Here is a 26,093-nt window from a genome sequence, read left to right on the forward strand (position 1 = left end):
ATGTTCTCATGAAGAAAACCTGCATTTTTCAGTATAGATTTACGTTCATTGCTTCTGATAACAGTATTCAACTATAAAAGCATGCTAACAAACCAGTATGCTATTTGTAATTGAGTCAAATTTAATATTCACGTAGTTAAACGATGGAAATGCAATGCACTGGTTGTGAATACAATAACATGAAGGAACGTTACAGTGTACCTTATTTAGATGATCTTCAAGTGAGACAGTCCACTGTTGCTTCTTCAACATGAGTTCTTTATCATCTGGACACTGCCTGATCAGTTGATCCTCTTTTTTCTTAACATTCTCTATCGCTCTCTGAATCCCTATTACCCAAGAGCTAAAATGGATAAGTGCAAGTGTTAGTATTCCTCAGCTTTGCTCAGCAAGCAGGCTTTCAATGATTAAGCAAACAAACTTCCTGTTGATTTGTATGACAAAGGATTTCATGAGAATTTTAAACTGTGACCCTTATAAGAAAAGAAAAATAACCAAGAGGAATATAAAAATGAATGCCAACAAAACTGATAACAAGTAGAATACAGGGATGACATCTCCAAACAAATCACTGGAAGTAAGACTCGCATGCTCTGTACCCTGATCCAATGAGAAATGCATTATTTCATAAATAGTTTCAAGGTAGTATTACTAACACCACTGGAACTATCTAGAAACTGAGACCAAAAATAGAAAGGTCCTAGAAAAGAGTAAAAGTACATGCCATATAATTTCTACCAAAAAAGAATGTTTTTTTGGATCTACAGTATTATTATAGTAGGTGAGGACTGTCACATACATTGTAAGCCAATATTTCCTTAAAGATCCTACTGTAACAGGTGAAAAAAAGAAGATATCAGATGACAATTGCTAATCTTGTGATTTAAAACATTTAGTATCAGGTAAACAACTCACAATCTGATGTTGGAGGCAGTTCTCTTCAAATTGTGAAGAGCTTACTGCATATAACTAAAATCTGAAGTTTTGAAACCCAGAAATCAACTGATTTACTACTGAAATTTAAATATAATGAGAATTTCTTGTTAGACAAACATTCAGAATACATTTTTTTTGTTCATGTAGTTTCATCATAAACTTACTTTAATGCAGATACTTATATAAGGTTTCTTTCTTTGTCCTCTAAAGTTAAAGAGGAAATTCTGCTGGCTTCAGATAGGACTCAGAGTTATATTAAATATACTTTTTGCTGCATTCCTATTTTTCTAGTTGGTTTTAATTCAAAATCATATGAGCTCAAAAATCAGATTTACCAGTATTTTTATTTTAAACATTCTAGGTCTGTAAGTACTGCCTTCAATCCAGTTTTGATACTATTTCAGTGTCAATATTTTCATCGTTTTAACTTATTTGGACTATAAATTAGAATAAGGCTGTAAAACACTCTAAGAGGATTTGAAAGTAATAAAGAAATAACACATTTCTTCATTTATACTGTGAGTTGGACTTAAGATTAGGGTCAGTGTCACTAGCCTTAAGCCCTCCCTCAATGTTAGTGTATCAGTATCAGACCTTTTGCCAGAGCTGTGATAAACTGCATATAAATTGAGTGGCTCATAGAAATGAAAATAACAAAACAATGCAGAAATCCATTTACATTTTAATTCTCTTAATGTTTATACTTCCCCAGAGCTATAGATTAGTACTACACGTGGCCAGTCACTTTGATATTGCATCAAAATGGGTTTACTGTGCTGTCATTAAGACAGAACATCATCATGAGAAAAATAGCAAGTTGCTAACCAGTTTGAGCAAGGTCATCTAGCTCCCTCTCTTTATAAATAAATATATCTTCTGTAAAAATGAATATTGGTGTTTTTGAAAACTAGTAGTTGTCTAAGTAGCAGAAGATACAATATCTTATCCTCTATGATATATGATGAAGCAATTCTAGAATTACTGTGTTTCAAAAAGCACTTCAAGGACCTGGAAGCTATTTTCAAATTCCACATCAAATTCTTATGGCTGCTTTCTAGATCCACCAGATAACAAACACTTAACAGCTATATATTTTAGTGTCAGATTACACTTTCTCATTTATCCTATGGCAAAGCTAAAATTTTTCAGGTCCATATGTTTCACTGCCTTCAGATAGGAATTACCATATTCCTCAGGATTTCCAGTCATTGCTATGTAGGAAATGGGAAGACTGTGAAGGCAGTTATGACTGCCAATGATATGAGCAATAATGGAAAAATGTTAGTGAGACTTTAGTCTTGGTACGTGTCCTGTTTTCTGTCCATATCATCGTCTTTGGACTTTTAGCTGTTCATACAAAGTTTGTTGTCCCATTTGATTAATCACTGGCCAATATTTAAGGATACCACACTGTTTACACATGAAAACAACAGAGGGCTCTTTTCCCTTTTATAAAGCATTATTCTTTCTGGGGGAAATTAGCGTTCTGGAATACGAACACCATGCTTGCTAACATAATTCATTGTGTCAGTCTTGGCTAGGTAGAAGTAAAACGTGTCTCACACACAATGCTTACTACCAGAACAGATTGCCCAAGATAATGTAGAATTTCCATCCTTGGAGATATTCAAACTTTGCCTGTGAGCAATTTTACTTAAGCCAAAGGTTCTGAATAAGAAATTGCACTAAATGATCTCCAGGGTACCTTGCCAACATAAATCACACCATGATAGTAATTGTCAAGCTCACACCTAGGCATGTGAAGTATTCCATCTGTACAAACTAGCTTTACTCATAGAAATATATGGCAACATGGCAAACTCATATTTAGACCATGGAGTTTGAAGACAGCAGAGAAAAACAAAAGCCATAATATTAAGCTGTTTTAAGAAAGCAAGCACATATGTATATGATGGAACAAGATGTTTAAAATATTTGGAAATATATATTGAAATATATTTATATATGAAAGATATGTATGGCTGAAACTGTCACTCAGAATCTCATCTGCTTAATTAACTTCAATGGCTGTAAATAGATATTTTAACTAGTGAAGTAGTAAAGCAACAGGGAGGTATGCAACAACACAGCAAATATAAAAAATGAAGGGAATACCTGTGAGAATCTGCTTTATTAATTAAAGTTTGTCCTTTTTGCAACGTACTTGCTGTGCAGCCTTTAATTTCTTCCTTTAATTCTTCATACTTCATTGACAGGACAGGCAAACTCAAGCCTTCTGAGTTAAAGATTTTAAGGTAATTCTCAAGAGCATTAACTGCCTAAAAAAAAAAATAATTCAACTTTGTCAATATTTCTATTTAAACATGTCCACACATGCATTTATATGAACAGATAATCAAAGGTCAAACAATATTTCCCAGTTCTTCAGTTTCCGCATTCTTTTGGACAATAGCTTTTTAATTTAGGGTGTGATATTGACTTAGTTACCACGGAAGAAAACATAATTCAGCAAAAGTTAATGCAATTATGAGTATGTAAAATCATGTTTATTTTTGATAAAACTAGTCTATTTTCAGCAATTATCAGGAATCTGAAATAGAACCAAAATAGCAACAGTAACACAACTGATAGTGTTAGAGTTCTGCAGAAGCATGCTCATAAGTGCCTTTACCAGCACTTTCTTATAGCACCTATTCTGTTTTCCTTTAAAGCAAGAAGTTTCTCATTCAAATACCAGAAGAAAGGAACAAAAGTATTCCACCTTTCAAAGCAGAATAAAGACAACAGTTCAATACTCCATTATTAACGCCACTGAATAGTAATTTCAGAAAAATAGAAATGGACCTAAGCCTACTATGTATAATTAGAATCCTAGCAGTAACACTGTAACCTCTTACAGATTTTTATGGCTTTAAATACCAGAATACCTTGAGACCTAAATAGTGCAAGGCAGCAGACAACCGTCTAATAGTATTAATTTCTCCATTTAACATGCACATTAACTCAACAAAAAATATGATGTATGTAACGTGTGTATATATTTGTGTACGCATATGTAAAAGGAAATCACCAATGAAACTTGAATTCTGTCTTTGAAAACAGTTTGACAGAAACTGTCTTTAGTCTTGCAGAGCAATGTGAAAATTTTAAATGAAACCTTAAGGTACTTTTTACATATTTATCAAAGAACAACTTGAGTAGAACGGCAACTGGTCAAGAGTATATTAGAAGATGAAGGAAAAAAATAAGCTCTCAGCAGGTTCTCTTCCTAAACATAACTGAATGCTTTTTATGTTCATCAGTCTACATCTCCAAGGATAATAGAAAGATTCCATGGGTTGCACTGCCTTACTTCTCAGCTCTGTTGCTACAATGATCAACTTAAGGCTGCTAAAACAAAAATTTATAATTAATGTTCAACTTCACTTGCAAGCAAGAGCAAGACATAAGTTTGATTGATTTTTTCCATAGCAGCTGCAGCACTCATTGGCAGTCCTCTCTGGTTCTGCACAGAAAAGCAATATCATGTCCTTATTCAGGCTTTCAACAGCTCAACTAAATCAACATTAAACAATGCACATTGTGAGATATCCTTCTGCTTCCATCTCTCTCTTTTCAAGACTAACATATGTATGTAGCTGTTTTTGCAACAGATAATTATAGGATGGCATAGATAGTGATATGAAAAAAAGCATCGAGCCTGCCTGAAACTGTGGTACAAGAGCATATATATATATATACTTTTTTTTTTTTTTTAAGAAATTGCGTCATTGACTTGAATAGTTGACAACACAAACGTATTTTGCATTACATAGTCATATATAATGAATATGTAGTCTGCAGATGCAGAAGAGTTATAATAAGCAATCAAAATGCTTAACAGTAAAGTAGGTTTTTATTTTATTTTTAGTTTTCATTCCAGAATGTAAAGTCATAGATAATGAAAACCTTAAAAGCTATAATAAAAAAATAAGCATCAATGTGCAGAAGATAACATGAGTGTAATTCCTACAAGCCAAAATAATAGCCCTCTTTCCTGGACCATTTTGGGAATTTTCTTGCACTAAAAAAAAGTAAATGCCATGCAATAAGTCCAGTTGTCTTTTTGAAAGAACTACTATTTCTCTCCAGCTTTCCTGTTTGTTACCTTAATCATTTTACATTTTAACTCATGCTACTAAATATATGTTTTATGTTTATTTATTTATTTTATATATATATATATATAGAAAGAGAGAGTAATAAATCACAGAAAGTGAAGAAGAGAAAATTAAGTGTAGAGGTTTTGTATGTACACAGCCACAAAAACAGTCTGGGAAATTTAAATAGCATTATATATACATAATATATGTACAAAATATTATACTGAATTTTCTCTTTTTCACTTTGATTCTGTGATTTTTTTTTAATATATATATGTATATAAACATACTCTTCAGCCACCTATCACAGTTTTGAGATCTTTTAGGACAAATAAAGGGATATAGTCCCTTTGTATATCCTCTGCTTCTCTAGTGACATCTGGCTCCAATGGTTTTTTTGCTTTCAAAATTCCATGCCTTATCTACTGTTTCTCTGTAGTTTCTTACGCTTTACTAATTACCAAGACCAAAAGAAAAACACCTCTACTTGTGAAGTATACTTGCATCTAAAAGCTTAAACTGAATACATTCCATTAGATCACACAAACACATATTCCAATCCTTCCATGCTGAAAGAACTTCATATTTCCTCCTGTGTGTTTTCTTTAAAGCTAGTTACTATCCATAACATCTCAAAAGATTATTACTTTGGACTGCTACTACTTTGGAGGAAAAAAACAACCATCAGTATCCACAATCAGAAGCAGATTTGGCCTGGAGTTCTAAATCAGAAGTTGCATTCTGAAGTAACACATGTGCCCAAGCATGGGATACTCCTCAGCTAACTATAAACATGACTGTGCAAACATAGTGAGCTCAGTATAAGCCTTACTTATTTACTTAAAGCTGTCCAGATAAAAGTTCTCAAGCTTTTGCCTTACCAAAGCAAGGTCTGTCTATTCCAGGTGTCATTTCCCAAGAGAAAATAGCTACACACTTTCTCAGTGTAGAAAGTCAAACGGAAGATAACCAGACAGAAATTGATAATTAAAGGAAAGCTTAGCAAAAGGACTACCAAGGAGTGTAGAATATCAGAAAAGAGCTAAGGAGCTGGCCAAATGAAGGCAAATGCACACCATAACATAAAAACACAAACAAAAACAAGTATTATGCTTTTAAGCTACCTGAGAAGTAGTGTGTGTGTTTTTGTTTTTCTCCATGTTTTAAAATTAATCAACAAGAGATACAAAATATAAAACACATTTTCAAGTTAGTGCAAAACAACTAATACTGTGCCCTTTACATGTAAGAAGTGCCACAAGTTTCAAGGTATGCTCTTAGAACAATCGAAAACGCCTCTGTTACGATCTGTAGTAATTCACTTTCAATGCACAAGGGGAGAAGGTCTTGTTTTATTTGTTCTTACACACATAATGGTGCGCTGAGCAGACGCACAGGAGTTAGTGTTATTTCAGATAGGTTCACCTGCCAAGCACAGGCCTGCAGTCTAAAATAGAATCTGCCTTTCTTTTCACACAATAGAAAAATTCATGTATGTAGCTCCTTATCTACACTAGAGGGAGATCACTGTCACCAACAAGTTTGTTAACACATCTCAGTTTCCTCATTGTAAATGAGATCAAAAAAGATCAGATTTATTGGAGTAAAAGATATGTCTCACTTCAAAGATCTGTAAAAAAATTTCTATCCTAAATACTGTTCCCATGTTGTTTAAATCTGAAGGAACGTTATCTCAAGTTGAGAGCAATGCTTACAGCCCCACCTGGTGCTCAAAGCAAAAATTAGCAGAGGCAAAGTCTTATTTTCTCAACGCGTGTAATAAATAAATATATTTGTTGTTGGAGTTTCCCCTAAAAATGATCTGCTCTATAAAGCTTCCAATAAATGATCTAATAAATGTGCTTTAAAAATTACACAAGACCACTTGCTCTTTAGTTATCATAAAATAGAAAATCAGTTAAAAGAGTTTCTAACAAGAAAACATTGGAAAACAATTTGCATTACTAATACTACCAGATGAACATACTTGTGAAGGATAGGCTTATTGTAAAAAAAGAGATTTAACATTTTATGTATGGTTTTAAATTAGAGGTCATTTTCCATTCTAAATTGTTTTGTAAAACCACAAATCTATCAGTCCAGAAGAGCACACTGATATTTGTAGGATCACAGTACTACAGGCTTAGCTTTTTACCTACCTTATCAGCTGCATTAAAAAAGTCATTGGCCTCTTGTAACAAGGCTTTCCTCTCTTCCATATGGCAACATACTTCTCCTCTTAACAGATGGATCTTCTGATTTGAAATATTTAAATGCTCTTTTTCTGCGTAGTCTTCTGAAAGCAAGATCTTAAGCGCTTCAGCTTCTAGTTGTTCCACAGTGAAGTTCCATTCCTAGTAAGAAAAGTTCAATTTTAATCAACTGCACAAAGGAAAGCAATACACCTTCACAATAGTCTTATAAATACTGGAAAACATATATTGCATTTACAGGCGTGAAACGTATAACCTTCTGAAGTTATTTCTTCCAGGACAAATTTCTCAGCAAATTGTTTCAGCACAGGTATCAGTAGTGGCATCTCACATTCCTTCACAAAGTTTCACAGGCAGGAGGAGTCACTATCTCAGGCATATAGATGTATTCATCCTATGTACACATACTGTGTACGTACTTACACAGTTAATGCTTGGGTTCATGATTTCCTATTCTTTTTTAAACTTAATTCACTAATCAATTATCTTATGTCTTACTTTCACTTTGACTTCCATTTCTTTATGCTTTTGAAGTAACTCTTCATTTTCCAATAACGACGAGCCCAGGTTTTCCTTTTGAAGATAATCTCTGATGTTTTTCTTGTACCAGGATGTTACCTAAATAAATAATACAAAGGATTATCAGCCAGTGAAAGATCAGAGAAGTGTCCATCCACTCTTTAGGATACGTACAAGATTTCACCTACAAAAAAGTCCTAATTTACATTCCTTTCATTTCTAATGTTTATGCCTTTACCCAAATCATTACCTTTGTATTACCTTAATGTTAATGAAAGCGGAATTAAAGGGTCATGACAAAAATAAACACCTACTGAAATATATGTAACAAAACAGGGACAAAAAATATATTCATGGAGGAACTTCAGACAACATTTTAATGCATTAAAGGACCACATTCACATTTTCCTACAAACTGTACAAGCTAAACTCTGTGCTTTCATTTTAGCTATTGCAACACTACAATGTGTACAGCTATTAGAAAAAGTCAACAAAGTGCACCATGAGCAGATGTAGGACACATTTAGATAAATAATATCCATTAGTGTTGGTGCGTTATCTACTGCTGAGGATTTCTCCTCTCATATGTGCACTTCCACATTTGAACATAATCATTATCAGTTGTTAAAACTTCCATTTTTAATAACAAACATGCTTTGAAGCAAAAAAAAACAACAGAACCTTTCTATATCCCAGTATATAGAAATATTTGTAAGCGATTAAGGTCATAAACATTAATTTGCTATTGAAAGATTACAAGGGAAAAATTCCCTGCATTTACTTCAGTAAGACGTGATGACACACTTTAATTCACTGGACTACAATGCTTGCTTTTTCAGTCAGTTAAACTGCCTTTAATAAAAATAAAAGTTTTGTGACACCAACAGTTTGTCTTCTATAAACCTGTCTGGATAACCAGTGTGAGTATACTCACCTGTCATCTGATTTTTACTCAGTTCTTACCTCTGCCCTTGATGCTACTAGGGACCAAGATTAGTTTCAGTTTTCTCATACGTGCATGATTGGGTAGATAGAGAAAAATTACATTCGTAAGTCTTCCAAAGTTAATCAATTATGCACAAAACAGCTCAACCTGTCTCTGATCTCCATTACTACTAGAGATTATCAGAAAATAGGCTGCTGATAATTTCAGAGAGAAAAGTCAGACACCCTTCTTTAAAAGAAAAATAATTACATGCTCCTATATTAAAATTACTGATAAAGAAATGTTACAATCACGCTTATAATATTATCACATTCCAACTAGAGATTAAAGCAAGGTGCAGCATTTTTAGAAGCAGGTAGCATGTAGGGATCTTTATATCTGTCTGGGTATTTTTTGTTGTTGGTGGTTTTTTTTTTTGTTTTTTGTTTTTTTTTAATGCAGACTTCTGCATTATCCAGAGGTAATTATGCATTGAAAAACAGAAGCAGTACAAAGAGCAAAAATCCACTCATATCCTATACAGCAAAGCTCATCTCCAGTACTCTTACTTTCTTTGTATCCTGGGAAGTCTCATTAATGATAATGTGAATTCACTATGCTGTTTTTACATACGTAGCATCATTTGACATCAATTCTTCAAATAGAGAGACTAAAATACATTTCAAACCACTAAGAGGCTTTGATTTTCTGCCAGCCCTCAAATATACATGTAACATCTTGAAGACCAGAGGGATAAATTTTGCATAAAGTCTTTAAAAGTTAATTTGCCAGAGTTTATATTTAAAAATGAATATATTATTTGCCCACAATACAGACATTACACCAGGCTTGACTCCATGCAAAGGCTAAATATTATATTTCAGTAAGTCTATTAAACCCATTTGAATTTGTCTCTTCTAGTGAATATTATCCTCAGCCTGGATGCACACAGGATCTAACAGGTGGTTAACTGTCAGGTTCTTCTCTTTTGATCAGAAAAAGCTTGCCAGCAGTTAAGTTTCTATACCTACCTAGCAGGAAAAAGAAACATCCACAAGGAAAACTCATTGCATAGTATTTTTCAACCATACCCAAATTTGGACAAATAAAGACAAATATTCAAAACTTGGAAACTCAAACAAAAATGGCTTTGATATACTAGATCAATAAATAAAGCTCCCTTTCTGTAATAGTCTATTGTAAAACAAGTGCATGGAATTGTTATTTTATTGTTATTGTGATTCGCCTTACTTTGATGCACCTTACCTGGTTCTCTTGTTGATGCCATAGACAAATCTGTAGAACCTGCTCCAGACCTCGACGCTGGTGTTTAAGAGATCTGTCCAGTTGCCTTCGTCTGTCTTGTAGCAGTTCAAGGAGGTTGTCAATTTTCAAGCAGCTGCTCTGGGCTCCCTGAATCAGCTCAGGATTTGCATTTGGTCCCTCACGTTTGAATTCTTCGATGAATTCAGTTAGCTCATGGCTTTTGTTCAAAAGAGCAAGTGATTTTTCCAAGAGCTCTGTAGGAATAGAAATTGATAAGTTGAAGAAAAAACAACTCAAGAACACCATATAATTTGTAAATTTAGTCAATATTATTGAATCTCAATATTTAAAAATATTTTGCCCAAGATAAAAAATACACTAAGGGATAAAAAAAATACATGAAGGAAGCAAAATTATGCTTGAAAGAATCAGCACAATCACTCCCTGTCAAGAAAACACTGTACCTTTTGTATGATGCTCCTGTTGCAGAAGGAGTTCTTTTAAATTGTCAATGTCGTCAAATTCTTGAGCATTTTTCACAAAATCTTCAACTTGGTCAATTTTAACAGCAAACTGCATTAGAAAAACAAAGCGTGGCAGGAAGTACAGTAAAATTGTCTTTCATAGAACTAGATCATAATCCTTTTCCCAAGAATTTAATCTCTTTTGTAGGGCAAATTCATTGCATGTTCTCGGGAAAAGCACATTATCACTGACTGATAGCTACAGATTCTCAGTGCTCTTTCTATTGGAGTTCTCACTGATTGAGAGAACCCAAAATTCATCTGTCGTACTCTGAAACTACAGTCTGCCACTTTGTATGAGTACCTCAGAGTCTAGACACATATTCTGCATCTCAGACAATCCTTATCAATTTGTACTGCTCCTTTTCAACAGTGAAGAAAACAGAGTTCATATTTGTATTTCAGTGTAATAAATGTTGAAACCCACAATGAAAATAAGGAAAATTAAAAATAAGCCCTCTGCTTTCCCTACCACTTTTAATTTTCCAGATTTTCCTCTCTTGATCTGTATGCTATAAAAGAAATCCATCTGGCATCAGCATTTGGGATTTTACTTCTTATTTTTCATTAAAGAGTACCCTTGAAATAATGTTTGTGTTCCATCACAGTGTAAACAAAGATTTCCATTATCACAGGTTGTCATTTAAAGAAAAACCTCCCCATAAGAAATTTGAACAATTCCTATTTAAATCAATATTACATTTCTTCCTTTGATCTAAATATAATGGGTATGGATCCATACCATGCTCCAGCTGCTATATTTTCCTTTAGTGATATAAGGCTGTTACAGGGACATTTCAATCATCCCCTCAGGGATTTAGTGCGCACCAAGTTGATCTCTGCTGATACAGAATTTTACAGAGCTACATATGCTACCAGCTATCTCTTTGTATAATTAGATATAGCCAGGACACAACAATTAGTAAGCCAATTGTTGATTCTTACAGATTTTCTCTTGGAGTTCTTAAGACAGACAGAAATAGAATATTTGCTTCTTTAATTTAATATATGGCCTTTAGCCGTTGTTAAAAAGAAAAACTATCAGAAGGATTTATTAAACTATTTAAGTTTCAGAAATGTGGAGATAACTGAAGGCAAGGAGCAACACAGTAACTCTGCTTTAGCTCCTTGTATATAGATGAGTTAGGATAAAAGCCACAAAAAAAGAATGGGGGAAAACGTTTTGAAATCTGACTCCACATAGATAGCTGGACAGATAAGTCTTGAGTAAAGGTCTGCAAGGTTACACTGATGTTTAATTTGCAAGCATAATTACAGTAACTGTATGCATGTTACAGTATAAAACCTTCAGTGTCTAATCATTACTAAACATTAACAAACGTCTGAGAATTTAGCTCTTTTAATTTAGAAAAATTTGAAACATAACGAATGAAAGAAACACTGGAACACAGCTACTGAATTACATGTTTTAGGTTTTTGTCCAGTTATGTTTTCCACTGTCTTTTTTCTGTCAAGTACAAATTTGGAAACATCATGATTATGATTACTGTTAAAGCCTACGTACTTTTGATCCATTTCATCCTAATCTAAGAAGGAAAAAAAAAAGAAAGATGGATCAAGATAATATAGTTTTCTTAAGCAGTTCAATTTCTAGGAATGCAATAACCATCTATATCAAGTATAACAGAGTAGAAATACAGTGAAAAGAGATTATAATATGTGGGAGGATTCCAATTAAGATCATTTGATTTAAATACAAACCTCCAGAGCATTTTCAAAGAACATTGTAGTAAGTTCCAGAAGAGCCTGTCTCTTCTTTAACATAATTACAAGGGCATCCCATGCATCCCCAAGCGTCTCTGCCATGGCATCATACACCTGACTCTTCTCCTTATTCTCCTCAGCAGCCTTGTCTGCTTCATGCAGCAGGTTCCACACCTGATCTTCCAAAGCCTGAGATGAAAAAAAAAATAAGAAACCCATAAAATGAACCCAAAACATTGAGCTGATATCAGGATACCTTTCCAATGGATCTGAAATTACCCACAAGTCTCTTACTTGCGTGCTTTATTTCTAGCTCCTTGTGACTGCAGCTTCACTGCCAGTTTCTGAATTTCTCCTGCATTTCAGAGACAACAGTTTCAGGAAATTTCATGTAAAAGGAAGTGTTAAGGTTACCATTCTATCTCTGAAAATTTAGATTCAATGTCTTTTACATCTGTTTGAACATAGATCTTCCTGAAAGCAGAAGAAATGCAGATCTGGATGATCTTTCATACGCCATCGTATTCTTGACATCATAGGGAAAAAAGTTCAAAGCTTTAGAAGTTTTTCAGTCTCTGATTATTTTAATATTATCCAGAAAAAGTGTAGTTTAAACACACTGATGTATTTTCCAAAACAAACAATTTACAGGCAATGTCTCAAGTAGAGCTTGCTGCACTGCCAAAGCTGGACACCAAATAGTAAATATTCTATTGTCAAGACAATAATTCTTTTGTTTCATTCCCTTTAATAATGCCATCGTGACAAAGATAACTGCTAGGCCAGTTTCAGCTTACATTAAAATCTTCAATGTCAGTAAAATTGATGATGTTTGTTGCATGCTCTTTCTTTCCCTCCTGCCTCAGATCATCATAGACACAAACATAAAGTATATCTGCTGTTCTTACAGATGTTATCAGATAAATATGTAATGAAGAAATAAATCTACATTAGACAAGTTCAAACCCATGATAAATCACTCTCATGACAAAGGCTATTACAGACTAAGAAACTGGAAAGCTTGAAATTCTTCTGGCAGTTCAAATTCTTAGCTTGAAGAGACTCCTCAGTTCCCTCAAAAAGCAGTACTGCTAGTATAGTAATAATAAACTAAGGGATTTTTATTTCTTCACTGATAGAAATTAAATGAAATTGCTTCAAATTATCTTTACACACAGCTGAGGAAAAAAGTGGGATTTTTCTTGGCCTTACTGAAGCCTGATATATGAAATATATCAGGCAAAAATAAATGGCAAAAGAGGCATAAAACAAACTCATCTCAATCTGAATTATATGGAAAAGCCATTATTTGCAGCAGCATGAATGTACACTTATTGTTGGTGATAAACCCAATCAAAATCCAGTGCTCTAAAAAAAAAAAAAAAAAACACAAACCACACACTTCATTTTCAGCATACCAGAAATAGGATTTAATGCTTTCTACTCCAATGAATGTAGATCTTTTTGTTCTGTTGAATCTCTGCCCTGATTACCTTATACTATAAAAGATCAAGTCCCCTGAATGCTACCTCTATTATATTTTAATGGAAATCATATATTTTTGAAATGATGGATGCTGCCATGCTAATGTAACTATTGATAGCATCTGCTTTAAATTTCCATTACACCAAAGTGTCAGACCAGGAAAAGCAGTTGGCCTTCCAAGTCTACTCCAAAGTACTGCAGTTACCTTTAACTCAAGAGAAAAAAATCTGATGATGTAAACTAAAGTTTTTTCCCCCCAGTCACAGAAATGATTATATTAGAAATAACAAACAACAGCTCTGACTCACTATAATTTTTAAATGACAGACTTTGTGATTGGTATCATTAAATAAAATATAAAAACCAGTATCAAAGCAATGATATTGGTCAGTTAAGGAACTAAGCTCATAAGATTTTTAAATGAAAAATAATCTTTCACTGCAGTCTTCAGGCCAATTCTGTGAAGTCTTCATTGCTTTTCCCTTCATTGGTTTGCATCATTGTTTAGCAATTACTATCATGCTGTCAAAGCTATAAAATTGGGCTGCCCACATAATGCTGGATTGTATTAAATACATACAAAATCTCAGAATCTGAGCCTTTGCTCTTTGTTCAACCTGAAGAATAAGACAAAGCTTAAGTGTTAAGTACTACATACTATGTTGCATTAATCTTGCCCATAGATTTAAAGTAAGTTTGGTTTGTTTCCCAGGATACTGTTGAAAAAGAAAAATGTTTTGACAGACTTAGGGATGCTTAAAGGTCAAAGAGGGCAATAGGGCAAAGAAAATAACAGAGCATATAAACAGATTTTTAAATCCCTGTCCTATTTCAGTCCTCTCCCCTTTGCTAAACAAGCATTTGTTGGAGAACAAAAGAAACATCATGGTAGAAGATTAGTAAAATAAAAACAAAGATACAGTCAGAATTTGGTAGGTAGCACTGATCTCATTATTCCTAAACTTCCTTACTGGTTTGCATCTCAAAAAACTAAGATTGAAAAAAGAACAGAAAAAGTGTTTATTGAATACTAACTTCTCCACCCTGTTTTTTCGTTTTTGTTTTTTGTTGTTGTTGTTGTTTTTAACCACTTGCAAAATAACACCTGTCATATGATAAAAAACAATTGAACTTTGCAGCTAATTACACAGCCTAGCAGCTTAATAATTGTATGTAAATACTGCAGATTACTTTAATGAATAATTTATTCCATAACAAATTTATTGAAGATAACCATAATGAGTCTATTTTTACTCTAACTGAAAGATCTCAAATAATTACATTAAAAAAGAACTAAACCCCCATACCCTTTATATCCTTGCTCATTGAAGAACATAATTTTTTTGAATTGTTTCCCACAGATATTAGCATATGAATGATTGTTTGGGAATTTATGTTCTATAAATCAAAGTAAACAAATTAATTAGCAGGACTCCTCAGGTAAATGAGCCAAATTAATAACAACTTTTGTTTTAAGATGAAGCTTGGATTTATTTCTGCTTTGGAGGGCTCCTTCCACAGAAAATTCCATGATAAAAAACAGAACTCTGGAGACAAAGCAAGAATGCTGCTGTTTACCTTAGTGAGGATTTTATCATCATAACCAAAAACATAGCAAAGTATGCACACATACTTCTTAATGGCCCAGAAAGCACTAGTATTTGGAGACTGCATCTGATTTCCAGATAGAGATTCTGCTGGAAACTACAGAATTATGGAGACCGACAATACTGAAGGGTCAAGTTGCAAAGAGAAAGGGCTCCTATTCCAAACCTGAGAACATTTACGTTTATTCTTAACCTTGCACAAAAGTGACATCTTATTTCATTTCACAACAAATGCATCAGTGACAGCAGCATCTATACTTGTGAAATGAATTAATGGTTATAGAGGAACCTACCCTTCTTTAGCAGGTACAACATTAATCTCCAAAGGAAAACAAGCCCACAAATTCACCTAAAGGAAGTGTCAAGTATATACAAACTTTCCTGTTCAATTAAATATCCTTGAATAAAACTAAGCAACTAAACAATATTTTGCTGCTTAAATCACTGTTGCTAAATAATTTAAACTCCTGTTGTGCACATCAATTTGACAAAAAGAAAGAATAATTTCCACTACAAAAGAAATCAAAACCGCACATATAAGTGAAATCTCTCTCAACCCATAAACATTTGAAATGAGGACTTTTTGAAAAGTTTTATTCTGCTTTTCAATTTAAGTAGAGTTCCCTGCTCCCAAATTAAAAGGAACTTGAAAGCAGTAGAGAGTAAAACAGAGTATTTCCTATCAAAGAAAATTATTTTGGAGACGCTTTTTTTCCCCCCCTTAGGTCCTAGGGAAATACAAGTATCATTTTTTAATCACAATCATTTCAATCATCAAAAGCAGAAAATAAATATTTTAAAACTTACTAATTCATCAGGTCTGCTCTGAATATACTTTAAAGTACCACCTGTAAACCTGTGTGTCAAACTGTTTATTCACCAGCGGTTTTCTGTTTCTATTTTTGTTTATGTGGGTATTTGGGGTGGTTTTTTTTGTTAGACACACATTAACACTGCTGAATCAATAATAGATCTCTGGAACTGTGAGTTGGATTACGTTCCTTTTCCTTTAGCACCAGAAGTACTATAAACTGATTACAGGTCACTGTGCCAAATTTCGTCCTTCCTTACATCTGCAGAACTTCAACTCACAAAGCTGAAAAATAATTCGTAACTTATTTGTGAATTATGAAACATATAGTGAAATGAGGCTAATTAAGTTAAAAAATAAAATACCACAACCAAGATGATCTTCCTATATAACATGGAATAAAGACAATATATTTTTACTTGACAGCAAGGTTCAATATCCCAGAAATTATCTTCTCTATGTCCATAAGTACTTGAGAATTGACTCAAAAATTGTTTTGTATTAATCATAGATCTCTGATTAAATAGAACTGGTTTTACTTACAAATCATTGCTAGTCCATGAGCTTTTCCCTGTCCTGTGCATAAACTCAGTTTTAAATCAGATTGACCTAGCAAGCAAGGCAAATTCTGGGTATCCAGAATCAGTATCTGACTATCAGGAAACATTTACTTTGTTCTGCTTTTTTTTCTTTTTTTTTTTCTTTTCTTTTTTTTTTTTTTTGTTTTTTTTGTTTGTTTTTTTGTTTGGTTTTTTTTTTTTTTTAATACTACAATGGAAGGGAAATTAAAAAAAAAAACACACCAGACAAACAAACACCACCACCAAATATTCAAAGCTGTGGCAGTGTTTTACTTTGCTCTGGTGACTGAAAAATTCCACAACAGTTGCAATTATGCCTTGAGGATCTAAGACAATCACTTCTTAACTATTGTTTTGTCTTGTGAACTATTTGCAGCTCAAAAAAAAAAAAAAAATCAATTTGTAAATATTACATCCTCTCTCCCTTTTAATGAAGTACAGTAGAAATTTTTTTTTCCCTTGCTACATTGTAAATTCCTAATATTTTGAAACATTACAGGCAGATGATAAGCAATGAGGCAGCTTTTCCTACTCATCAAGAGTTAATCATAGAAACAATCATCATTAAGATAACATTAGATACAAGACGCTTACTACTTGGAATTTTAGGAGGAAGTTTTTCCACACAGAGGATGGTGACACACTGGAACAGGTTGCCCAAGAAGGTTGTGGATGCCCCATCCCCGGAGGCATTCAAGGCCAGACTGGATGTGACTCTGGGCAGCCTGGTCTGGTGGTTGGTGACCCTGCACATAGCAGGGGGGTTGAAACTAGGTGATCATTGTGGTCCTTTTCAACCCAGGCCATTCTATGATTCTATGATGAATACTTTCATTTTTAGAAGTAAGCTACTCTAATAAGATATTTCTTACTTACTCCACAGAACTGTAGGGGGGGTAGTTAGACTGGAGCACAAGAGTTTAGCTTCATCTTTATCCTTTTTAGACTATTAAAAAATTAATTCCAAATGCAAGTACTGGTTCCAAGCATACCATTGTTAGATGGCAATAAAGATCAGGCATTTGCACAAGTAAATACAGTGGAATCACCCTCTGTGTTATCTAGTGGCAATTTTGTTTGTTTGTTTGTTTTTTCCTGTATTTTCTTCCGTGGTACTGTTTTTCTCCATGTCATACAAATTTCATAATATGTACTATATTAGATTATATTCTCTACATACAGTATTAAACTTATCCATGTAAATATGTTATTACATCCAAATTCTGCTCTCTGAAGTGCTATAATTTGACTTTAACTTGTTAATCAGCTAAAATCTTATTTCAAGACAAGTAACAGCCAATGCTGCAGTTTCATTTTTACTACAGCTTACTTCAATTAACATTCAATGTAAACATACCTCAAATTTCTTGTTCACACTTCCAAAATGCTTGGTTGTGTTTACAGTTATTACATCCTAATCAAACTTTTCATACCATTGGAGAATAAATAAAAAGTGTGATAGTTCATTGCATTCAGCACTTATTGAAGACTGTAGGAATTTTTCACTTGACAACGAAGTGGAAAATACCATATCTTTGTTGCAGTTTTCACAAAATCAGTTGTCACTAAGCATATTTTTTCAGTGTATAGGCTTAAATTTGATCTGTTACACTGACAAACACAAAGCTATGTTTTCTGTGTGGAGTTAACTAAGAAACATCACAACAGCAGACCCACACACCTATAATGACTTCATATAATTGTGTTGCTTTATCAGATCTTACCTTAAGTTTAGTGAGGAGGAGTTCATGATCTTGTAGCAGTTTTTTTGTTTCATCTTGATTGCTGCCAATTTCTAATAAATTTGGTGTTGATTCAGCCAGCTGAAGTTTCACCCATTTTCCACACTGCAATAAGTAAACCATTACAGGCTTCGGAAAAAAAAAAAAAAAAAAAAAAAAAAAAAAACCTTTCTTTCCTTTTCTTTACTTACATAGACTCTCAGTTCACACATACTTTCTGTGGTCATAGGATAATAGCAACCCACAGTCATATATTCAGCGTAGAATGAAGACACAGAGGTTAGAATACAAACCTGACTTAATTTGAAGCAGGTACCAAAATGCTCTAGACTCACCCACCCTGCTGGGACTTTGGTTTTGCCTACAAAAATTAAGACTATCACAATGAACCAAAAATGGTTATCCAACTCATCTCCCATTTCAGCTGAAGACTGCATAAATAGTTAAGAAAATTCATGGAGGAAGGAGGAACAAATATTTTTCTGCAGATGCAGTAACTGTAATCCCAAGTTTTATTTCTGACACACAGATCTAACATAATTTGTGCTGAGCATATGAAGAGATTGCACAAAAAAGCTATGGGAGCAATTAATAGCTGTTGGAACAGGAACCCAAACAGCCAACTCTTATGCTGTCCTGGAGGATGTAGATAGAAAGGATGCACGACAGCATCCCAAAGCACAACGCTTTCCCTGCTGAGCTGCAGGGAAATGCAGGTTAGAGAGGATGGCGACAAGGAACAAAGCAGTGATGTCAGTGGGGGCTATAGGACACAAGGAGCCTACAAGCAGGAAGGGAAAAACGAACATTTTACAATAAACTTCAGCATCTTTGTAGCAAGACTACTGTCTTGTGGCAGCAGATGGCGATTCCTTGGAAGCGTAAGAGCAGAGGACACCGCCACAACGAAGTAATCCCATCCTGAATAATCGCTCTTACTCGGTGACATCCTTGGCACATTATCACTTTATTCTGCATTACAAAAAAACTCCAGGGGCTGAGGGCAGGGTACTTAACAAGCTGTCTGGAGCAACAAAGAATCGAACTGCCAAAAAATCCCAGCTTGGATGCAGTACCCAGGCATCCCTCAGGCATCCAGCTTTATTTCACGTGCCAAGTTTCATGCAAGTTGTGGGTGCAGATTCCAGCTCATGAACAGGCCTTCAGGTGCTCAAAAATAAAACTGTATACACACACACACAAGAACTTCTAAGAGAACACACGGTAATATGAATTCACAATTTTCAAAAACAGACATTCATTATCAGTTTTAGGCATTAATTTCAAGAAAATCATCCTAAATAGGCATACACAATCTGCATTTGTGGGGTTGGTAGCAATAATCTTACATAACAAGCAACCTTAAAAATAATTCTACTTGCATTTGAGTCTCCTCCAAAGGTAACATCATGCTTTTTAATACATTTACATGTACTCTGCAATTGTCTGCGACTCTTTAAGTAGAGGAATTCTTTGCCTCTAATAAAAAAAACTGTGAACAGAAACAAAGGGAAGAATCTCCATTAGATATTAACTAAATTACCCTGCCTTATCATTATATGCTAACTATTCATTAGTGCAAAATATTTAATAGAAGCAACAACCACTGAGTAGGAGAGAGTTTATAAACAGATGTGCCAGCATTTGCTGCCTTACCTTCAACACAGCTATAACAATACTGGCATTCCCAGCCTGAACAGCAACCGAACTGAGGGTTGTTGTAGAGAGCTTCTGCTCCAAACTAGCTTCATTTGACATGGTGTTTCAAAGCAGAACTTCATACATTAAAGCAGACTTGGAAACACTCGTACAAAGTCTGCTCTTCATTTCAGAAAGCAACAAGCGGGGTTGCTTGAAGTCATTCAGTGAAAGAGCTCAGCTAACACTGATGACTCTGCCAAAAGGAAAGAACAGGAGGTTAAAAATAGACGGCTCCATTGAGTTTATCATTCTTGAGAGAGCAATTTGACACACCCCTAGTTTGGTAGCATTAAGCTGCCTGTTCTTTTTGTCACCATCTGAAGTGTGAAAGCTTGCTTCCATGAACATCATCCCACACCGGATAACCAAAGGAAAAAGGTTTCTTATATTAAAACATCTAGAAACCATTTTAATATGAAGGCTATACAGATCAAGCTGCTGTTCTGAAGTTTCAAAACATGCAACTGTACAGTCTAAATGTTTGCACCCTACAAGTAAATTTTTTAAAATTGTTTGCTGGTATTCCACTGAGCCAGAGCACTTAAACAGGATGAACATGTGTACATAAGCCAGATGATGAACCAAAACAGACAGCGGAATTTTAATCCAAAATATTTAAATGTTTGGTGTCCATAACAAAAAAGGAAAGTCAGAGCTCTGTGTGAATTCCTAAGAAGTGCTTTATTTTTTTCCTGAGGTTAAAGTAATTTATCTTTGCTTCAACTGAATGTTGGTTCTGCAGTCTTTATTTTTGTCCTAAATCAGAGTAAGGAAAACCTCTTAAATACTTTTTAAAGGTTGCACTCCACTTAAGCTTTTTAGTTAGTGAGGGTAAATTAATAAGCACATTTAAATCATAGTGTTGGTTTAGCATATTAAATCTTATGCCAGAAGTAAGGAACATGCCACAAGCAGCCTACAGTATAAAACAGCAGCTGCTAGGTTTCCTTCCACAGAACAGCTGAGAAAGCAACATCGGTGTTTGGGTTGGCAGGTCACTCAGGCAACACAAGTCCACCCAATATACTGAATATATAATTCCCCTCTAAGCACCTGCTTGCTTCATTTGCTTAGAAGTGTGTGGCACTCTGGCATTTTTTACTAAATTAGATTTGCTAATCGCAGGCTAGAACACACACCAAGGTCTGGAAAAAAATTACAAGGTATTTTGAACTGGAAGAAATATAGGGTAATTGCAGGGAATTTCAACTGATACATCAAAACCTGTTTGTTTTTATTTGCTTGTTCATTGTTTCCCCCACTCCAATTAATGGAAGATTATTGTCTTAATCTGAACTTTATCTTTAAACAATGAATTTGGATCAGGGTATCCAGAACTGAGTTGCAGTGGTTTGTGCCGAACTAAATGGGCTTGGCAAATCAGAACAATTTTCACATCTTTATATCAGAACAAAGCTAGGAACCTGCAATCTGCCTTCAAAGGAAGAAATAAAATTCAGTTTCCCAGAACTTGTAACATCTCTAAGAGGCTAGAGAATCTCTGCCACTGAAAGAAGCATTATATAGATACTCATGAGACTTATGGGTATTCATGTTTGAAATGTGGCATTAAAAAATGTGTAAAATTTGATAGCCACACAAAAATTGGAAATGAAGTCTTAACAGCTAAAACTGAATAGAGACTTCTATTTTGGACTAAATAGAAGGTAGGTCCCTTATATAAAAATCCCTAAATATTTCAGACATCTCAAAAAAAAAAATTTGTAAGACAGAAACTTTGAGTTTTACACACTGTGTGCAGGACTAAGAACAACTAGAACATGCATACTGGAAAAATTGATTGGGAAAAGACATCCTAACCTCTAATTAGCTTCATAAGAAGAACTGCAAGCCAATTTCAGTATTACATTGAACTGTGTCATCAAGTTTCATTTTCAGATAAGCACACTTGAACAGTGTATTTTGGTGGCACAAGTTGGGCCATTCCCTTGACTCAGAATAGTCAAGAGTCTTTTTTCACTCAGGTTAAATGAGGAAGCCTATTTTGTAGTAATGACAGCTGGAAGTCACGGATAAATATCTTTCAAGAAGCAGATCATAATCAAATTTGGCAACAGAGACAAATGATTCAAAATATCTAATAAATGCGTAGACATTCTATTGATTTGGCTCAAGCTATGCATACAAAATAGACACGGGATTAGTGTATAATGCAGAGAAAACAAGGAATCTGAAATGATCCTATAGCACAATTGTAAGAGAAAACATTGAGAAATTTGACAGTGCATTACAATGCATTTCAGCTGTACCCCAGGGAAACAAAATTTAACAAGCACACCTTTCTCAGTCTTGTATATTTACCTGCTGTCTGTTTCTCCAAAGCAAACAAAAATCCTTCTTGAAGCCAAAAATCAAGCAGTTTATCTGTATTAGAAGAGAGAAATCTTTTCCCTTTGCTACTGCTGTGCCTTCAAAGACAAGAATGACAACAAACTGAAACATCCACCAGCTGTCCACAAATAACAATGAAACTGAACAACGGGACTAATAAAAATATCTCAAGAACACAGGGGGGGCAAGAGAAGTCTGTAGCGTAAATAATGTCAGGTATTAACTAACAACTGCATAAAAAAGAATTTGAAAGATTAATATGATAAAACTCATTTCATTTTCACTATGGAGTGAGTCTTAGCAGCCTTTTTGCTTGCGTGGGAAAGGAATCCCTACTCATAGTTTAACCCATGTGCAAAGCAAAGTGACCATTCTTTCCTGGAGATAAATTGCATCTTAGAGCCTTGGAGCTGCCAAAATGCCTTTGGAAAAGTTCACTCCCTTAAGTCTCGGATTATGAGGTCCTTTATCTGGTTTGTACATGTAATGAAGTCTTCTTTCCTTGTTTCATGCCTGAGAGGTGTATGCAGAAAAGAAAACAAATAAGGAAAGGATGCATCTCTCCAAATCAGTGGGTTTAGTGAGGCTCTCTACAAGAGGCACATAAACACTCCTTCCCTCTGCAGCCCCACATGGACAAGGCACAAAGACATCAAGTCTCCAGAAGCCTATGGTTGCAGCCTTTCGCTGGCCCCTTCCATCGTACCTTTTGTGGGCTGCATTTTGAGGTATATTTGACTCTATCAGGAGAGCAAAGAGATCAGATAGCTCACTAACCTGTTGTTCAGGCTCCAAGAGCAGCAGCGGAAAGAGAATAGTTTATTAAACAAGATTAGTGTTTTCCCTCACAAATGCATGTAAGCAAATCCAGCAGGACTTTTGTTAGTAAATTCCCTGAGAGCATTTGAAATTCCTTCCTGATGCAGTGTGTTAACATAGTGCAGTACACACACTGCACCAAATATAGATGCAAGGTAGGTTGTTTTCTCCCTGTGAAAAAGGAAGATTAAGATGTAAGTCAAAACATAGATCTAGTGTGAAAGCAGCTACGAGCTGTCCTACTAATAAAGTAGATCACGATAACAATCTCGCCCTGTTGTGGTTTATATTTACAACTTGGCTGTATTAAAAAACTACTTCTGTATGTTTACAGTGTTTGTATATACACAAATATTGATGACTTCAATAAAAACATTGGTTAAAAATCACAGATTGCTCAAAAAGACATAAGTGTAATTGTGTTCTACGAATCATCATTTAAACATCTGTTTAACCTCTTCAAAAGTAGTCAGGAGGTAAAGACACCAAGATCAGAGTGAGCCATTCCCTTTAACAAGACACTGATTAAACAGATAATAATCATGCTAACCATTCAAAAACATTCAAGCCATATTGTTTCTATTGTTTGGAAGAATTGATTTAAACAGAAGCGAAGTTTAGAACAAAAGAAAAGCCTGTTACCAATATCACATCGCCTTAGACAAAGGGATGTTTTATCCAGAAGTTAAATTCAACAGTATAGTTGGATTTCAAGCATTAAAGAACCACAAGGCTTTAGGTTTTTAGTTTTTTTTAAAGTCATTTATCAGTGGAGTTATAAATAGCAGTGCTTTGTTTTGTTTTAAAGAGATAATTCCATCTCATGCAACTCTGCTACTTGAAGGTTCACACCGCTGAACATTCCTGTGTACATTCTGATCATGTACCTCCCATTCCAGTCCATGGCACAAGAAGCATTCAATTGGTCCCAGTTGGCCCTCTCACAAAAGTGAGAACTGTGTGACCTACTTAGGCGAGGTAAACAAGTTGGAAGCACTGACATTTCCTCCCTACCCCTTTGCTTACTTTTAACTGGAACTGGGTTGTTATACAGAGACGTGCTCGCTGCTGACACCCTATGGAGCTGAGGTGTGGCTACAGCACATGAGAACTAGCCATTATTGTTCCCTGCTCAACCACAACCCTTCGGGACCTACAAAGGACGGCACATTACATTTCAGAATTTAAGCATTACCTATAATAAAAACCCTTCTCCCCCCACCCTTTCACACTCTTTCAATGGAATTTCTGATAGACTAGTACACTCAGAATCATTGTGAACCATCCACAGCAAAATCTCTCACTGCCATGTATCAGCAGGAGTGGGCAATCCAATCCTCATTCCAGGCCAGTGCACATACCAGAGTGGGGAGCAGAGGTCATCCCACCGAGAACCTTTTGAATGAGTGCATGCCTATTCTGCTGGATATCTTTGGGGAACAAAAAACTGTGTGTGATTCTGGAACTTGTTTTTATACTATGATCTACCAGAGGATCTGGGCCTGGGAAACAGTGCCATCTGATGAGAGTATCTCAACCTTTGGACAACATCACTGTTCCCATGTCTTACAGCGGTTTCCATGCTTTCCACCAGAAAGATATAGTTTCTTCTGAGAGTTGGCCACTGTTCCATAGGATTTGGCTGCTGAAACGCCATCTCCACCTGACCTCTGCCATGCAAGTGGGGATGACAGCCTGAGGCCGTTTCCTGCTAAGGGAGAAACTGACAGGAAAAATAGAGGTTAAAAGGAGCTAGCTGGCTTGCCTTGCCTAGATCTGCCATGAAATAGCATAGGGGAATGAAAGCTTGAGGACGGTTCTTAAAGAAAGACACAGCTGTATAGAGAGGTCTCAGGTCAAGGCCCTAAAGGAATCACTTTCAAAGGCATAGCAGCCCATCCTGTCAAACCAGAGGCTTCATTTTTCCACAGTTCTGTACCCAGTACTATGTTACCATCACAAACCTCTGTTTCACACAGAGACATAGTAGGGAAGAAGAAACAGAAACCATGGTGTCAGTGTGTCCTTGCTGAATCTGGCTGTTAATTGCAGGGAAAAAGCACGCTGGAGGATATGCATTCTTTGGAGCCTCCCTTCACTGTCACCCCAGGACACAAAAGCCTACCTCAGACCTGCATTCACATGACAGTCTCTTCAGGCACTTCGTACAGGGCACATATAGCTGCAATACTGTGCCCAAGGTACTCAGGATGCTCCTAAAGTAACGCCTCCTATTTATTTCCATGGAAATTGCAACAGATACAAAGAACACAGTAACACTCCTTGATAGAGCAAACTCGTCTACAAAACATTATTCTTCAACATTCATTCAACGTTCTTTCACCAGTAAAGAATAAGACTAAAGTCCGCACCACTAGAGGTGACACACTGTTTGTTAGCATTGCTGGAACCCACCACCGCACTGTGTTTACATCCACTGTTTGGTCTCTGTAAACATTCAGCAAGTGTTGATGAATGTCAATGGGTGCCATTTTCCTCCAAATGGAAGAATTCAATGATATCTTTGCTTCATAGGTACTGTCATGTCAGACTGTCCCTTTGCTGCCATCTGTCACACACAACACAACATAATGCAACATTGGTAGGAAGATCTAACCTCTACTGCCATATCACCAACACGTGCCTCTGACATTAGGGGCCAAAATAATGAAATAGGAGGCAGTACTTTTGGAGCAGCCCTTGTACAATCACATTGCTTCAAACCTTCAAAAATTTCTCCACCATCCCTTTGTTATATGGAAATCTTTTTGAGAGGCAGAGATA

The 26,093-nt window shown here is 35.3% G+C and overlaps 1 protein-coding gene across 9 annotated transcripts in view; it reads right to left on the bottom strand.

Moving 5' to 3' along the window:
* CCDC141 (coiled-coil domain containing 141) overlaps positions 1–20,331 on the bottom strand; it is a 53,959-nt gene extending 33,628 nt beyond the window's left edge. For 8 of the 9 annotated variants that reach the window (XR_006179593.1, XR_006179592.1, XM_042874525.1 and 5 more), the window contains exons 1-9: positions 20,094–20,331; positions 18,420–18,566; positions 12,209–12,400; positions 10,427–10,535; positions 9,963–10,216; positions 7,751–7,870; positions 7,199–7,393; positions 3,052–3,215; positions 202–343 (exon numbers count right to left, since the gene is read on the bottom strand). Coding sequence is in view for 7 of the 9 variants with exons in the window: in XM_042874525.1 (XP_042730459.1) it covers positions 202–343; positions 3,052–3,215; positions 7,199–7,393; positions 7,751–7,870; positions 9,963–10,216; positions 10,427–10,535; positions 12,209–12,400; positions 18,420–18,566; positions 20,094–20,195 (1,425 nt within the window). In the remaining 2 variants the exon portion in view is untranslated. The remainder of the gene's footprint in view (positions 1–201; positions 344–3,051; positions 3,216–7,198; positions 7,394–7,750; positions 7,871–9,962; positions 10,217–10,426; positions 10,536–12,208; positions 12,401–18,419; positions 18,567–20,093) is intronic. The other variant, XM_042874522.1, reaches the window with a different exon arrangement.
* Between the last annotated feature and the right edge of the window lie 5,762 nt (positions 20,332–26,093).

This window comes from Lagopus leucura, unplaced genomic scaffold, assembly GCF_019238085.1.
Source record: "Lagopus leucura isolate 7727_CA_CO unplaced genomic scaffold, USGS_WTPT01 Super-Scaffold_100012, whole genome shotgun sequence".
NCBI lineage: Eukaryota > Metazoa > Chordata > Aves > Galliformes > Phasianidae > Lagopus > Lagopus leucura.